This window comes from Neolamprologus brichardi, chromosome 10, assembly GCF_056152115.1.
Source record: "Neolamprologus brichardi isolate AB-2024 chromosome 10, ASM5615211v1, whole genome shotgun sequence".
Lineage (NCBI taxonomy): Eukaryota > Metazoa > Chordata > Actinopteri > Cichliformes > Cichlidae > Neolamprologus > Neolamprologus brichardi.
In genome coordinates this window covers 12,629,690-12,647,288 of record NC_142113.1, presented here as the reverse complement: position 1 = coordinate 12,647,288, position 17,599 = coordinate 12,629,690, and the positions used below count along the sequence as shown (strand labels likewise).

The following is a 17,599-nucleotide window of genomic DNA, read 5'->3' as shown; positions in this document are numbered from 1 at the left end:
AAGCCGAGGCAGATTCACATGGGATGTGAATTATGGAAGTGTTTCACCAGCAAGACTGCCTGTCTCCTAGTGGCTGTCATCCACTGCTGACGAAATAACTTACACCATCATAGAAATATCACTCCGCAGATATATTAATATGAAGTGTTACATTCCCCATCTGTTTCCTTTTCCTGGCAACAACCACAACACAACACATTTTTAACTTAACACTGACTTAACATATGAGCCGTGCGCATGAATTATCAGATTCCTCTCTTATTATCCTCCGTCCTATTCAAGACATTTTTTTATGTGTGTGTGCTTTTAAGGCCACATCACCTTTCTAACAGAACAGCACCCTCCTCTGGTTCCCCACTCCTCATCTTTCCTCTCACTTCACTATAGCTCAGTCTGTTTCCATGCCACACCCACTTTCACATGCCAGCATCAAATATCCAACAGAGAGGAATCTGAATAATGCTGCCCAGATGGGAAAACCTTTTACCTTTTTTTCCCCTTCTTACTCTCAATAGTGCTTAAAAGGGGATAAACAGTTTTGTATAAGCAGTAAACACAAATACACCCATTTTAAACCAATCAGCCTCACTTCATAATGCAGAGGTCTCCCTTACGCTATCAGAACAGCTTTGACGCTTAAGGATGTTGATATCAAACCTCAGCCTAAGCATGTGCTGTGGTTTTTGATTCTGGGAGTTGGTGGGATTCTTTGTGTCCTGTGCGTTGTGAGGTGGGGCCTCTGTGATGTGGGCTTGTTCAGCTCATCCCACAGATGAGCTGGATTAGGATGGGGAGAGTCTGGAGGCTGGATGAATGCTGTGGAGTCTGTGATCTGTTCTTAAGGACTATTTGTGGTGTGATGCATTGTCTTGCTGGGTTAAGCTGCTACCACTGAGGAGTGCTATAGTCAATGGAGAGGTGTGCATGCTCTATTTAAATGGGTGGTTAATCTTAAAGCATCATCCACATGGATGCCAGGGCCACATGATTCCCAGCAGAACATTGAATTGTAACAAGAAGATACATTTATCCACTTCACTTATCAGTGGTTTTAACATTATGGCTGATCACTGTATGTCAGCTGGTGTCACTTGAGTATTTCTCGTGCTGCCTCCTAAAATATACAGGAAATACTTCTTACATGAGTACACAGATTTATGCACAACATGTCCTTTGTTTACTCGGTTCTCTCACCGTACCCCCTCCAATTGTGTAGCTCTATTCACTGCAGGTCAGCTTTATATGAAGCACAAAAATAAAAGGAAGTGTGTACAATGAGCTGATAATTGATCATTAAGTTGGGTCATAAAAACCACAGCATATTCTCCTTTTGAAGTCAAACAATGTGGAAATATTCTTTATAGTTTGGTGGCTTGTAAATGATACTTCCTCTTATATGATCATTTTTTTCTCCAAATACCTCTGCGGTAAAAACCTAATTCCATTTGCAGTATTTAAGCTTACAGAAAAGTCCATTTAAAGAGTTCTTACTATACAGGCATCTGAGACATAATATGCACCCGGCTGACTGCTGGCAGCAAATATCCAAGACACCGAATGTGCAATGACATGCATATGGAAAACATGAACGCACTTTCTCAACAACATCTGCATTTTTCTGCTCCACAGACACTATAAGTAACACTGTCAGGCTGATGCCCAGGAAACTCGCACATATACTAAAGTCAGTGATGAAGAAATTGCAGCTTCATGGCAGAGTCCATTCCCGCCTCCTAAGATATGCTATTTTCCAGCTCAGTTGTTTTTCAATCATTGTTCCTATCTTTGTTTAGCAGTTCCTGTAAGAGAGATTTCCTTCCTGTTTCCTGATGTTCAGGATCTTCCTTTATTAGCGCACTTTGTGTTTGAGTGTAATGTGATAAATATTTTTCTAATTATTCATTACATCTTCTATAACTGTATATTAGCGCCTTAAAATAAAGGTTAAATAATGTGTATTGATGACCTGGGCTCTAATCCTTACCTTAACTAAATTATGTTGACAAGACTGAGCTGATTGACTCAAACTAAGTTCCTCTTACAAACACACCCCTCAACGCTTCACCTCAGATGCCCCACTTCTGTCAAACTCGGTGCTAAAATGCTGTAAAAAAAATAAAAATATTAAAATATTAATGTAAAAATGTAAAAATATTCTTTTAGCGTCTCAAAGGCAAGTCAAGTGAAGCACATCTCTGCCATTTTTTTTTCAGCTGTTTCCCTTTCATGCAACAACCCTCTGCCTGAGTTCAATTTCAGATAATCACATTATAAACTCAAAAAGTAATTCTGAACATCTGACACATTATGGAAGAAATCCAGAGATCCTAGCCTTCTTGTCACAAGCTGCGTGTCAGCTGTGGAGACGAAGATTTAATAATGTTTTTTTTCTCATTTTGTATTTAAGTCGCTCGGGTTTTCTGATTCAGTAGAACAATAAATCATAGAGGAATGGTGTTTTATTTGCTATGGAGGGAAAAGCGGTGTTTCTCTCTTCCCCTCTGTTGCACACACACTATGCATGAAATATTATAAATTTAACTAAAACCATGAAGGACATTCTAATATCGTTTGGGTTACCTCGCCTGGCTAACCCAGCTGTTTATTATTCCTCCGTGGGGAACCCTATTGTCTATCTGCACTGAGCTCCATCAGCACCCATCTGCTGTCCCTTTCACCTCACGCTCACCTCCGCTGCCACTCATCCCCCAGATCTCTGTTACACGACAAAGACCGCTTTATAAATTGACCAAGGTGTAAAACTAAACCTAACAGAAGAAACAAGCTGTGGAATAACTTACAACAATCCAGAATGAACATGTAGTACTGGGTGTAGTAATCTATTTCCTTCAGTGTTAGGTTTGTTCACTTTTAATAAGAAGAAAAGGCAACACGAGGATGAATTTCACTATTTGTAGCTCGCCCTGCATGATCATTTCACCATAACAAGCATGAGTGTCTTAATATGTTAAGCCTTATTTGATGCCCTAAATTAAAGGAAGGCTTAGGGCTCTGCCTAGTGGTTGTAATATCAATTACAGTGAACAGGCTCCTCTGCTATTATTTTAAAGGGATGGATTACCATTAAATTTGGTTCCCAGAAAGTGAAACCTAATGATTCGTTTTCTGGGAACATAAAAATACAATTCCAGGACTTTCCCTGAAGTCTACTGGCATTTAAGATCTAGCTCCATGTTTCTTCCAGCTCTGTTGAGCACAAAAACTTTCACAGAAGCGTACTAAAGTACAGTACAAGCAAACATCTAATAGATCACAGAAAAACACACAGAGACATATAAATATATTGCACATAAATGTCTGTAATGTAGCATAAACAGAAATAAAGAACTATATGCTTACCTGGTCTAAGTTTTTAATCAAATAGAACAGAAACATTTTCTATCAGGCTGAACTCCAGAAGAAGTCGGGTCATAGCCACAGCCTCGGTTACTTGTGCAGCTCCAGGCGATGCTTGCAGACTATACAGTCTACATGAAGGCTGGCTTGATTTTCTACAGCAGCGGGGACTGAATGTACTCCAGTCCACCCTGCACAGTCCAAACAGATAGAATTACAGAAAAGCACAGGCACTCTAGAGTACAAGGCTGAATTTTTTTTAAAGGCTAAAATCTGTGACCAAAAGAAGACTTCTCTGCAAAGGAAATAGAAAATGTCAGGCCATTTACAGACTCTAAATCCACTAGGAGGCAGTAATGTTAAAGTTAATTGTCTGCTAAAAGTAATGAGATATGACGCAGATGACTGAAGTCAGCCTCTGTCAAAGGTGGAAGAGTTGTATTGTACTTTTACTGTAGAAAACAGACCAGCTTATGGCTTCCTGTATGAGTTTCCTTTACTATGTCGCAATTTAAATGAATTTTATGTGGTGCACTTTTGGGAAACTCAGTAATGCCAGATCATACTTTGTCCCTGTTTACTTAGTAAGTTTTCTGGGGGTGTTTGCAATGAACACTGTTCATTGCAAAAAACCAAAAAATAAAAAATAAAAAATAAAGTATCGCATCTTATTTTAAACAATTAAAAAATTCCAGGAGCCTGATAAAGCGCTAGGGCAGCCTGAGGGCAGAGGCTTCATTAAGCAGACCTGTGAGTTGGAAGGGCAAAACAGCTCCACCACTGAAGAGACGTGATCTGGAAGGTTAAATACACGCTATCAGTCAAACGTTTGGACACACCAATTTAATGGTTTTTCTTTAATTTTACTACTTTCTACTTTTTAGACACATACTGAAGACATCAAATATATGAAGCAAGATATATGGAATCATGTAGCAAAGACAAAATGATAAATAACTCTAAATGTGTCTTATATTTTAGATTCCTCAAAGTAGCCACTCTTTGCTTTGTCGACAGCGCTGCAAACCCTCGGCCTTCTCTCAATAAGCTTCACGATGTAGTCACCTAAAACAGTTTTCACTTCACAGGTGAGCCTTGTCAGGGTTCATTTGTGGAATTTCTTGCCTTCTTAATGGAGTTGGGACCATCAGTTGTGTTGTGCAGACGTCAGGTTGGTACACAGCTGTAGGCCCTATTTGACAACTGTTAGAATTCATATTACGCCAAGAACCAACCAGCTAAGTAAAGAGAAGCGACTGTCCATCATTACTTCATCATTAAGAACTAAAGGTCAGTCAGTCTGAAAAACATTGAATGTGTCCCTAAGTGCAGTCGCATAAACCATCAAACGCTACGACGAAACTGGCTCAAATGAGGGCCGTCCCAGAAAAGGAAGACCAAGAGTCACCTCTGCTGTTGAGGATAAATTCATCCGAGTCACCAGCCTCACATATTGCAAGTCACCAGAGTTCCAGTAGCCAACTCCTAGCTTCCACAGTCACCCGACCTAAACCCAATCGAGATGGTTTGGGATGAGATGGACCGCACAGTGACAGCAAAACGGCCAACATGTGCTCAGCATCTCTGGGAACTCCTTCAAGACCGACTACTCGTCTACCTGAAGCTCATCGAGAGAATGCCAAGAGTGTGCAAAGCAGTAAAATCAAAGCAAAGGGTGGCTATTTTAAAGAATCTATAACATAAAACATGCTTTGAGTTTTTTGTTTACCACATATTTCCATAAGTGTTTTCATGGTTTTGATGCCTTGAGTGAGAATCTACAATGTAAACAGTCATAAAAAGAAAGAAAAAACATTAAATGAGATGGTGTGGCCAAAATTTTGACCTGTAGTGTGGGTTAACACACAAATTCTGACAGAGGTCTGACTGTCAGTGTCAGATATGGGCAAGCGGAGCAGGAAAGCGGTGTCCTGGATTGCTGGGATGGCATGGCGGTGGCAGTGGTAGGAGAAGAGCAAGGCTGGGGCGAGCCACTGAGAATCAGACAGTTAAATAAAATAATAAAAGTGTAGAAAATGATGTATAAAACATTGGACACAATTTTCAGGCTCATGCCCTGCATCCTATTACAGATTTATTACATGTAAAGTACCACTGCACATGAATTAAACATAATCTTGTGCTGGGTAAATGCTCTGCAAAAAAAAAAAGTTTAAGTGACTTACGAGTACACAAGTTGTACATTCAAAATAAGGTACCTAAATAAAATGTCCTCATTATGTAGAGACTGGGACTTCTCAGAATTACAATTGGGCCATTATTTTATTGGATAATTGCAGCTGTGGAAGACTTTAATCACTCGTATACTGCTGTGTCGTTAGATGTATACAATTCCATTTATTTTAAAGCTGACTTATTATGTTGCAGATAAATTGTACGGAATATAACAAATAAATGCATGCAAAAAAAGTAGAACTGGAAGAGAAAAATACACAGTACATTAAACCTGCACTTTAATGAAGCACTCGAGTAAATGTACTAAGTTATGTTCCTACTGGTCCAATCCATGCTATTCATGCTTTAATCTTACAGTTGGGCACTGTAAGATTAACAGTAGTCTAGTTCAGTGGCTCAGGAGAATGTGCTGAATCTTACATGAACATTCATAACCGCACATATAACAATGAGACAACAGTGTGTGACACAAGCAAACCTTTCCACAGCTACTGTGACAGTCAGCGCACATTGGTTTTATTACTGTTTTATATTTTTTCACTGGTTTGATTGTGATTTTATTTAGAATTTTTACTTTCAGTTCTGCTTACTTTTGGTTAGTTTCCATTGTGTTTGCTAGTTTCAGTTCAGCTTTTATTTTTCAATAATATTCATTTTCATTTTGAGTATAATTCATTTCACTGACAGGTAAAGTTGCAATATTATTATAATGTGGGTATTAGTTTTTCAGGGGAAAGTTTTATGGTCAGAATAGATATTGCAATATAAACACAATGCCACATTATAAAGATTAAGGGGAAAGTAAAAAACACCAACACCAACAACAGCAAAACACCAACAAAAACATAGGATATAAAAGTTAAGCTAAAAGTGAAACATTTAAAGTTAAAACACGTGCATTTTGAAATGGGTATAAAGATAAACAACTGTAAATGTTAGTTTTTCCAGCAACTTTGCTTTACTTTGACATCTAAACTCATACAAAATATATATGTTTTGAAAACTAACCATAAGTAATTTACTTTTTGGTCTATATAGTTCAAACTTTTCACTTAAGAGTGGTGCTTTTTATCCTTACTAAAAAGCAGACTGTCAATCTGCATGCTAGCCAACAACAACTTTATGTAGCATTGCTGTATGCTAATTACAAACCTTTATCCTGATATTAAACCACTTTTACACACATAAAGTTCACAGAGAGGATGCAGACGCCCTCTTTATGCAGCGTACTAGTTAACAGTTTACATTGTACTTTAAAGAGCTGCTGTAAGGCGGGTGTTGTCGAAATACTCGGACTGAACGTGGAGAAATCGATTACTTCTCAGTAACGACCTCTCCGCATAGTGTGGCGAGCTAGCAACAGTGAGAGCGCTGACCTGCTGCAGTTGTGTGAGGGCGCCACTGGGAGAATCCCTCTCTCCGCTCCCTCTGTCTCCACAGCTCCGTTTTCCCAAAGAAAAGAAGAGGAGAACTAGGTCCGGGGAGGAGGAGGGCCGCCATTACGGAAAGCTGACAGAAATACCACTTTCACACGCGCAATCTGCTCATAAATTGATCGGGACATGAGCAGTTTGTGTTGCAGCAGAAGGCATTTCTTAAGCGAAACAGCACCGGCGATTGCATCAAACTCACCGTTGTCTCGTGTGCGCGACCGGCCCAGCGTTATGTGGGCACAACAATGGACAGAATAATTATTGAAAAAGCAACGTGGTGAACCGGGAGGAGAAGACGACTGAGTAGATTTTTTTTCTTTTTTTAAACACGCGTCTCAATCTCGCATTGGTGAAGAAAGCGTTGCGGGAACAGAAATCGGATTGTTCTATTGTTCGGGATATTTATTTCTTGCCTTTCCCGTGTTTGATTTCAGTTAAAACATTAGTGCAAGGAAAAAAACAAAACAAAACAGGAGAAATCCAGACATGGGTGAAGGATATTGTATTCAGATGAGCACGTCGCACAAATTGTAGAGGTATCGGTTTCATGTGCGAATAGTTCCGACCCACAGTGCATTCTCTGCGGCTGCTTATGCACATCAGGCGGCGGCGAGGGCTGCGGCAAGAGCTGGCCTGACAGATGCAAGAGGAGAAAGGGGGAGAAATGCAATGGTATGTATTCTACGTGCTCGCTCTGCTTTATTGGCTATTTTTTAGCGAAGCTGTCGAGTGCTACACCCCAAGACAGCTGGGTAAATACATTCCCGTGAAAGGTTGTCTGTCTGTCGGTGTGCAGGAGGTAAGGCTATCCCGGCTCTCCGGCGCTGCCATTTCATTATGTAGACAGCAGGCCTGGCGTGGTCACCCCTCTCTGTGCACCCTCAAGCCCGTGTTAACTGTTAATCCTTTTGCAGAACATATAAGGTTACACAATCTTAGCTTTAAAAAAAGTAGGTTGTGTGAAGGGAATTGATTAAAAGGGCGCTTTGGTGTGCTGTTTTGCTGATGGCGTTTTGGTAAAGGCATGCTGGTTGTTTTTTTTTCTTTATTTGAAAAGAACTTGTCTGCTCATTTGGATATCAGGCCTTGCTCAGCTGAGCTGTTTGGACTGCCCATGTTTGCTTCCGACCCCACCATGAAGTCATGGTCATATGGCAGGTTAAATATTTCTTCATGACTCATGCTTTTTTTGTTTTGTATTTTTTAAATGCAGGATTTTTTCACTCAGGAAATCTTATTACACATTAATTAACCTCTGCATATGTTTTTTTTTTTTTAGATCACATTATGTGCTGACTATTGTAGCAGAATTGCATCAGTGCTATAATAATAATAATAATGGAAGCATTAGTCAGTGCCATAAAATTGGCAGTAACATTAAGTGTCTTAAAGGTGTGAGCAAGTCCGTAGCCCTTTGGCAATGATGGTAAGTGTGACTAAGGCTGTTTAATAAGCTCTTCATTCATTTTTTTGGTCAGGGAAGATGCTTTTAAAGATAGCTGCTGTTTCCCTTAGGCTGAAGAGTGTTGACTGAGGCGCTTTCACCATAGTCATTTTAATGCTTGTCACCCGACTCACTGATCAGCTGAGGTCGTCATTTTAACAAAAAGGGGGAAAAAAGTACCACTCCCAACATGTTTCTCCAGGGATTAATGTCATCTTTTGATCCTCTGTAGATGTTTTTAAGGAATTCTGGAGGTCAGTACAGCCGGTGCTGAAATGAGTCGATTAAATAAATTTGTCGATCAGATAAAAGATTATTCAAAAATTTAGATGAAGTGCAGTCAAGTGTACTTGCCCATTTTATTCAGTTCATTAATTGAATGTGCAAAAATGAGCCTTCTTCCTTATTTGAGATTGTGTTTGCCCCCCTGCAAGGAGACCACATTGCTGGTATTCCTGTTATTATATGTCTGTTTTCATTATGCTTTGCTGGTGGCAGGATGTATGCCAGTGTGCATATAATATTAATGCAGTGATGTGGGGCAACTTGAAATCAATTAAAAATAATGAGAACCAGTATTGGTTGGTGTTACGGGTTCTTTGTGGCATTTACCATTGAGAGGATTCATCAGTCTTTGTCAAACAAAGGGAATAAGCACAAAATGGATTAATATGTGCCTCCATTATTATTATAGATAGATCTGTTGTTAAGAAGGATAAAAGTAAAAAAAAAAAGCCTCATTCAAATTAACAAGTACATTTTTACATCTTAAAGTAGCATAATGATATTTACTTTTATTATTATAGCTGCTTAAGGGGAAGAAGGGTCTGACATTTGCCCAATCATTCTCTTTCATACTGTTTTGTTTCCCCCCTTTAATTCAAAATGAGTTTTTGGTTGATTGCTTATTTTGTCTGATTTCATTTTTTTTTTGTTCTCTGTTTCTTTTGACAGGATCTGATTCATGCAACGAGTGAATGAAAGAACCGTCTGCTCATATCACTGCGGCGCTGTCTTATTATAATTTAAGCCCCAGCAGACGAAAGAGAAATCTGATCTCCTTTGTAGATCAGCAACTTTATGGACAAACATTCAAGTGAACTCCTTCATACAGTGCCTGTTTAAGGCAGGATGAGTGTCAGCAGGCTATGATGGCCAAAAAGCAAGATGCGCGGTCGCCCATTTACAACCTCATTGTGGTGGGTTTGTCCGGAACAGAGAAAGAGAAGGGGCAATGTGGGGTTGGCAAGTCCTGCTTGTGTAATAGGTTTGTGCGTCCTAGCGCTGATGACTTCTACTTGGATCACACGTCCGTGTTGAGCACCAGCGACTTTGGGGGTCGAGTGGTCAATAATGATCACTTCCTGTTTTGGGGGGAGGTGTCACGGGTTCTCGAGGAGGGGCCCGAGTGCAGGATGCATGTTGTGGAGCAGACCGAATTCATTGATGACCAGACGTTTCAGCCGCACCGTAGCACTGCTATGCAGCCCTATATCAAACGGGCAGCAGCAACCAAGCTGGCCTCAGCAGAGAAGCTCATGTACTTCTGTACGGATCAGCTGGGTCTGGAGCAAGACTTTGAGCAAAAGCAAATGCCAGAGGGTAAGCTGCAGGTCGATGGCTTCCTCCTTTGTGTTGATGTAAGCCGTGGCATGAACCGAAACTTTGACGACCAGCTGAAATTTGTCTCAAACCTGTATGGTCAGCTGAGCAAGACTAAGAAGCCCATTGTGCTGGTCCTCACCAAATGTGACGAAGGAGTAGAGCGCTACATTAAAGATGCACATACCTTTGCTATCACAAAAAAGAGTCTACCAGTAGTTGAGACATCGGCACGCTCAAACATAAATGTGGACCTCGCCTTTCTCACTTTGGTTCAGCTTATCGACAAGAGCAGGGGCAAGCCTAAGATCATCCCATACTTTGAGGCCCTAAAACTCCAGAGTCAGCAGATAGCTTCTGCTAAGGATCGCTATGAATGGCTAATCAACCGTATAGTAAAGAATCATAATGAAACCTGGCTAAACACCAGTCGACGCATGAACAACTCCCCAGAGTACAAAGAATATGTCTTCTTGGAGGGAACGGCTAAATGCAAGAAACTTTTTCAGCAGCATGTCTACCGTCTGAAACAGGAACATATTGAGAGGCGTCGAAAAATATACGTAAGCACTCTTCCTTTAGCACTTAGCTCTTTAGTGCCTGACCTGGATGAGATTGATCAGCTGAGCTGGTCTGGGGTACAGAAAGTCCTTGAGTCCAAGCAACACTTCACCCACTGGTTTGTTGTTCTGGAGGACTCGCCATGGGAGGATACGTCTCACATCGACAACATGGAAGATGAGCGAATCCCTTCTGACCTGTTGGAGACTGCTGAAGCAGAAGAAATTTTTAATGCCCACCTGGAGCATCTGCGCAATGAGTGCAAACGGGCGGAGATGAGGCAGGAGTTTAAGCACAGGCTGGCTTCCTCCCCTTTCGTAACACCTGGTAAACCTTGGGAGGAGGCCCGGAGCTTCATCATGAATGAAGAGTTCTACCAGTGGCTTGAGGAGCCAGAATACCTGGATCTCTATAATCGGCACCAGAAGGAGATCATTGACCGTGCTAAAGAAGACTTCCAGGAGCTTCTGCTGGAATACTCTGAGCTTTTTTATGAGCTTGAAGTGGATGCTAAACCCAGCAAGGAGAAGATGGGGGCAATCCAAGAGGTTCTTGGGGAGGAGCAGAGGTTCAAGGCACTACAGAAGCTTCCTGCTGAAAGAGATGCTTTGGTATTAAAACATATCCACTTTGTCTATCATCCCACCAAGGAGACCTGCCCTAGCAGTCCACACTGCGTAGACTCTAAGATCGAGCAGCTGTTAGCATCACGTTTTCCCTCCCATTACCCCTTTTTTGACGTGAAAGCTCATTTTGGGGACACCAAGGCTGACAGAATAAACCTCGTTATACTTGGGAAGGATGGACTAGCCAGAGAATTTGCCAATGAGATTAGAGCTCTCTGCACAAACGATGACTGGTATGTGTTAGACGGGAAGATGTACGAACTGACGCTGCGACCTATTGACGGAAATGTACGTCTTCCGGTAAATTCTTTCTACACCCCCACTTTCACTCCTCATGGGTGTTTGTGTTTGTATAATTCAAAAGAATCACTTTCTTATGTGGTGGAAAGCCTCGAGCGACTTAGGGAGTCAACTCTGGGCCGAAGAGATAGCCAGCTAGCACAGCTGCCGACTTCACTGCTCTTAGTCACTAAACGAGGTGTAGGATCATACGTTGATATAGGTGGTGACACTGCCTTAAACTTGATAACACAGGGGCAGCAGTTTGCAAGGAGATTGCAGTGTAGCTTTTTAGACCCCGCCTCACCCGGTGTGGGCTACGGCCATAACATAAGCGAGACCCAAATAAACCAGGTGCTTAGGGGCCTTCTGGATATTAGGAGGAGCACGTCTTTTAGTAGCAGCTCCCCACCTCTCCTCCCTGAGCCTCCAGGTCTCCGAGACTCTCAGCCAGTCCCAGAGGCAGACCTTCGCATTGTCATGTGCTTAATGTGTGGAGACCCCTACGACACCGAGCAGCTCCTGTCGCCTTTCTTAATGCATCAGCACTGCAGGCCCATGTCTAATAGCGGCACCTCCGTGTTGTTGGAGCAGACAGTTGGTGGACATAAGCTGGCTATAGAGCTCTCTCTGCTTTCATACCACGCCTCCTTCACTTTGAGGAAGAGCAGGTTAGTGCACGGCTACATTGCAGTCTACTCGGTCTCCCGAAAGGCCTCCCTGGAGACCCTTTGTGCATTCTTGTGCGAGGTGCAGGACATCATCCCTATTCAGCTGTTGGCAGTCGGAGATAGCCAGGCAGAGCTCACTGACAGCGATTATGCCTGTGAACAGCTGATCCAGGGGGAGGAACTAGCCCATGAGATTGAGGGTCGCTTCAACAGCTTGGTTTGTGGGTCTGGGGGGGTGGTGGGGGGCCTCCACAGGATAGAAATGTTTCATCCGTTTCTGATGGAGGTAGTAGAAAAGCGCAACATCGTGGAGGCCACGCACATGTACGATAATGTCGCTGAAGCGTGTACCAATGAAAATGTCTACTCCCCGCGCTGCAGCTCTCCTAGTCCTGTCACTATGTTCCTGGATTCCGAGGACGACGTAGAGCCGTCGCCACCGTACTATGATGGCACGCTCACATCTCACAGTAGCGGCTTCAACATGCCTGACTTAGATTCCAGTGACATCTCCGTCATATCTGACATCAGGGACTTTGAGAACAAACTGAACAACAAAGTACCCCCCCAAGTGAGAGTGAAACCAGGCGTCACTTTCGATTTCCGAAAAATGAGCCGTAACCCATATATCGACACGCTGGGTCATCGGCGGTCCTTACCCTCTGCTGTCACCTGGGTTCCTGGCGGCGACATGGGATACGATCCCTCAGACTACGCCGAACCCATTGACGCCGTTTCAAAACCCCGCCCAAGCAACGAAGAGATCATCTACTCGGTACCACATGACAGCACACAAGGAAAAATCATCACCATCCGCAACTCAAACAGGATGCACTCCAATGGAAACGGCTCAGACAGCGAAGCGGACAGCAGCTCTCTGGAACGAAGGAGGAAGTTCTCTGCAATTGGCGTGAAGCCTCGTCTTTACCGTGACCGCTCTAAGCGGCTGGGCAAGTTCAGTAGCTTTCGCACGAGCTTCATAGGCAGTGATGACGAGATGGGAGCTCTTCCAAAGTCCAAAGAAGATGACTTTGGGACCCTTAAAGGTGAAAGTCTAGTGAATGAGGAGAGCGAAGACCCAAAGAAGAGGAACATTCTGAAGAGCTTGCGGCGGACAGCCAAGGTGTGTTATTATTGAGAAAAGCCATTTGTCATGTTGCATAGCTTTCAAATTAGTGTAATGACTGGACATTTTGTTAGAAGCCATGGAGTGCACCTTGGTGTCAGCGTAATTATTGCTTTGAGATACTAAGAGTTTCGTTCTTTTTCTTTTTTCCCGCAGAAAACTAGACCAAAGCCCCGTCCAGCTATTCCCAAGCCCTTGGAGAGCAACTACTTCGGGGTCCCCCTGGTGAATGTGGTATCCCCAGACAGACCGATCCCTCTCTTCATTGAAAAGTGTGTCCGCTTCATTGAGACAACAGGTAAGTGACTTTTATTCCTCGTTAATTAACAGCTTATTTCGTGCTGTTCCTTTAATTGTGTTTAAAGTTTCATTCAGAGAAATTCTCACTGCACTCATCACTTATCAGGTTTTTAATTTGTACTTTTGGTAAAGGTCTTTTATGGAATTTATTTTAGTGATTAATCATCTTCACATTCCTGCAGAGTTCCTAAACCCGTGCACCTGCTCATGACCATAATGCAATGTGAAATTAATACTAGGGTGCGTTTAATCTTCAGCATCTGTTTAATCTTCGGCGTCTGTGTTGCCTCGTCTGTTTGCAAAGGGGCTGATGAAGTGTTTGTGCTTTGCTTGTTTCCCACTGTGACACCCACCCACGTCTTTCCCCCTTTTCTCTGCTTCGCTCGTTCTCCTTCAGGCCTGAATACGGAGGGTTTGTACCGCGTAAGCGGCAACAAGTCGGAGATGGAGAGCATGCAGAGGCAGTTTGAGCAGGGTGAGTTGCTCATCGTACTTGTTTGAACCAGCTGTAATTATGTGACTGCCTAATCAAAACATGAGGAGGGTTACTGGAAGAAAGTGACACAGAACTCATTGCTCATTCCCGATGAATGCTACGACTGACGGGCTTTAACTGTCATTCTCCCTGTGCAGACCACGGATTAGACCTAGTGGAGAAAGACTTCTCCATAAACACTGTTGCTGGAGGCCTCAAAAGCTTCTTCTCTGAACTGCCTGAGCCCCTGGTGCCTTGTGCTCTGCAGGTGGACCTACTGGATGCTTTCAGTAAGCAAACACTGCTGGGCTGGGAGAGTCTTTACTAGAACATAAAAAGATTATTTCTTTAGAAAGGAACGGGTGGGAAGGTTTTGGCAGAGCTGCTCCATTTTAGGTGTTTTAGTCTTGACAAACATTTTTCTGACGTCGTAGAGAGACGTTTCAGCTTTAAATCACTGTGTGTGATGAAGTCTTTAAAAAAACATCCTGTTTGTGCAGAAATCAGTGACAGAGAACAGAGGCTGTATACCATGAAGGATGTCCTGAGGAGGTTCCCCAAGGAGAATTATGATGTCTTCAAATATGTAACGAACCACTTACACAAGTAAGTCCCCTGTTTACGGTTTAAATCACTTTCATGCGTTGTCATCTCCTATTTTTTCTTTTGTTTGCTTGTTTTTTACCCCTCCTCCGCTATATGAGAAGGAATCAGTCGGTGTACCTTTCTGTGTTTTCTCAGGGTGAGCCAGCTGAACAGGGTGAACTTGATGACCAGTGAGAACTTGTCCATCTGTTTCTGGCCCACCCTCATGAGGCCAGACTTCTCCACCATGGATGCTCTGACTGCCACGCGCACCTACCAGACAATCATTGAGTACTTCATCCACCAGTGTGCATTCTTCTTCTACAACCAGCCCCTCCTCGACTCCCCCACCGGCCTGGGGGGCCTCCCCGCCTCGCCCACCACCACCCTCGGCGGGAGCTCTGCCTACTCTTGTTACCGCTCCTCTCCACCTCACACCACCCCTCACTTCAGCCCCTTGCAGCAGTCCCCACCCACCACCCCCCAGTCTCCCCTGCAGTCTCTGCTCCCTCCCCTCCACCAGCACCCCCACGCCCACCATTCCCCCGCTGAACAGGAGACACTGTGAGAGACAATGAAACCATGTGTGCCCATGATGATGCTGGACCTTATCACCAACACACACTAAAAGAAAAAAAAAAAGAGTAAAAAAGAAAAAAATGTGCACATGCACATTTCATTTTTGATCATGATGGACAACCCAGGTTATGAGGACTGGAGATGGAAAGTGTCTGAGAAACTTCCCCAACTTGCCAATTATGTTCATGCTTGTGTGCGTCGGAGCGGAGGCTACCATTACCAGTGAAGCTCCTTCCGCCCTCTGATCTCCTGGATGAGCTGATGTCGGGTCAGAGAAGTGGAGGGCAGGGGTCACGGTCACAGCGAGCCACCACTCATCCCATAATACAAAGAAATAGAAACCTCTATGCCAAGCTGGAAGAGAAAGACTCGGGGCCACCGTGTTTTTAGTATGTGTAAAAACTGTTTTTAGTTTCTTTTTTCTCTTGAAAGTACTGCCACTGGATTTATAGTCTGGTCCTCTGTAGGTCCTTTGGGCAGCAGTTTGCTCCATATAGCAGAGTTTCCTCTGTGTCTGCCTTTTGGGTTTCTGTCATCGGCTCTACTTGAGGGGTCAGCATGGGGATGGGAGGGAAGGGAACGGTTGGGAGTAACACATCCAGGGATGCACTTTAATGATCACTGTTGGGTTTTTTCTCCTCAAAAGGGGTTTTTCTTTTTTTCTTTTTTTTTTTGACATACTGTTTTTTTTCTTACGTGATTTTAATTTCACAGCTCAAACAGCCATACCCATTGCCACGACAGAGCTCTGGCAGATCAAACTTTGTTTACATCAGACCTGTTTTTTGTATCCACAAACTTATCTGAAGCACTTTTTTTTTTTTTTTTTTTTTAATAGTGTAGTGTTTAAATATGAAGAAATGCCACACGGATTCATTGTTCATGTTTGTTTGTGTAGTGGTCAAGTGTGGCATCAGTACAGGCTTGTGAAACAAGATCCTTTTTGTAAAAAAAAAAAAAAAAAGAAAAGGAAAAAAAGTGGATCCGGTGTGGGTGGGTGGGGGTTTCCCATTTTAGGTCGGTGGGAAATCCAAATCCGCTCGTGTTCCTCATTCATCCAGCCATGTGAAAAACTCGTTTTGTTTGTCCTCTTTTCTAGCTGTTGGTCGATCAGAGTGGGCGTATTTAGGGATGCTTAGTTCGATTGGGCCGTCGGAATATCAGTGAAGACTTTGCCTGCCGTCGGTCAAGTGAAGGAGAAAACTTTTGCCATTTTGAATGTGTAACCCAGCCACGCCATCCATGCAAATTTTATGCTAGCATCTGTTGTCCACGTAAACCAAACACTTGAAACATGATAGGTTTCCGGACGTGTTGCTGTGGCTGTTTATCAAACCGAGCGCTTTGTATCCATGTACTATTAACTCTGAAGGTTTAATATTCTCAACGCACTGTCACTGCTAGTCCTGCTATTGAAACACAATGACCAGTGGAAGTGAAGTACCTGCGGATCGAGACGTTCAGGAAGCACCCGTGGCAGTTTACTTGCTCTAGTTGATTAGTTTTGCGCTGCAACATCGTCCTTCATTTTCGCTGAAAACAAGCAGCACTGATAATGAAGGCCTAACAACTTTAATAACGGTTAAGTCCATGAGAGGAAGCACTGTCTCTTTCAATGAAGGTGAGAGATGTGGACCAGAGGACCAGCTCTGCTGTAGTTCTCGGTTGCTATGACCACAGAATAGTGGGATCAACTGTATGGATATTTAGGATCAACAATTACTGGTACTTTTTGGGATCACAATGCTGTTGGAAGTCAGTCATTTTACCTGTTCGTCAGGAGTATAAAATGAGGGCTTTCCTCAAACCGTGCAGTGCTTGCAGCTGAACCTGGCACAGAACCGACCAGACAACACGATTCCCTGGAGTATATAAATGTTACGGCATCGCTCTCGATGCCCATCCTCGGCAGATCCTGCTGAGGCAAAAAAAAAAAGTGAGTGCGTACTACTCTATGATGGTTGTTTATTTGTATGTTTGGGGGGGGGAGGGGAGGGGGACACCACCTTTTAGTCAATGGTAGAAAACATTTCTAGTGTGTATTTCAATGATTGAAAGTCCATTTTTACAATTTTGTGAATGGTTCGAGGCCACCTGAGTTTAGTGCATGATTTAAAAAAAATATACAAAACACACATACACACACATGCACACACCAGGGGAGAAGGACGAAAGCCTCCCTCCCTGTTTTAAAACGTGAAATTAGAAGAAAACCAATACTGAAGTGAAAATAGCTGCAACGTGAAAGTTGATGTACTGTGCACCAGAAGCAAACCATGGAATTTGTCTGACTGAGAATAGTGTTTGAAGATGAAGGCCTTATGTGAACTGTATAATAGTTAATAAATTAAATCTTGTAAAATTG

General features: G+C 43.0%; 2 protein-coding genes across 2 annotated transcripts in view; one reads left to right on the top strand and one right to left on the bottom strand.

Annotated features, from left to right (window-relative positions):
• LOC102793688 (unconventional myosin-Ic) overlaps nucleotides 1-7,040 on the bottom strand; it is an 18,918-nt gene extending 11,878 nt beyond the window's left edge. The window contains exons 1-2 of the mRNA XM_006802140.3: nucleotides 6,930-7,040; nucleotides 3,361-3,548 (exon numbers count right to left, since the gene is read on the bottom strand). The gene's annotated coding sequence lies outside the window, so the exon portion shown is untranslated. The remainder of the gene's footprint in view (nucleotides 1-3,360; nucleotides 3,549-6,929) is intronic.
• arhgap35b (Rho GTPase activating protein 35b) lies at nucleotides 6,941-17,599 on the top strand. The gene is made up of 7 exons (XM_006802139.3): nucleotides 6,941-7,658; nucleotides 9,385-13,292; nucleotides 13,452-13,593; nucleotides 13,993-14,070; nucleotides 14,229-14,360; nucleotides 14,571-14,676; nucleotides 14,812-17,599. The coding sequence occupies exons 2-7, from the start codon at nucleotides 9,579-9,581 to the stop codon at nucleotides 15,221-15,223; spliced, it is 4,584 nt and encodes a 1,527-aa protein (XP_006802202.1). The 5' UTR covers nucleotides 6,941-7,658; nucleotides 9,385-9,578; the 3' UTR covers nucleotides 15,224-17,599.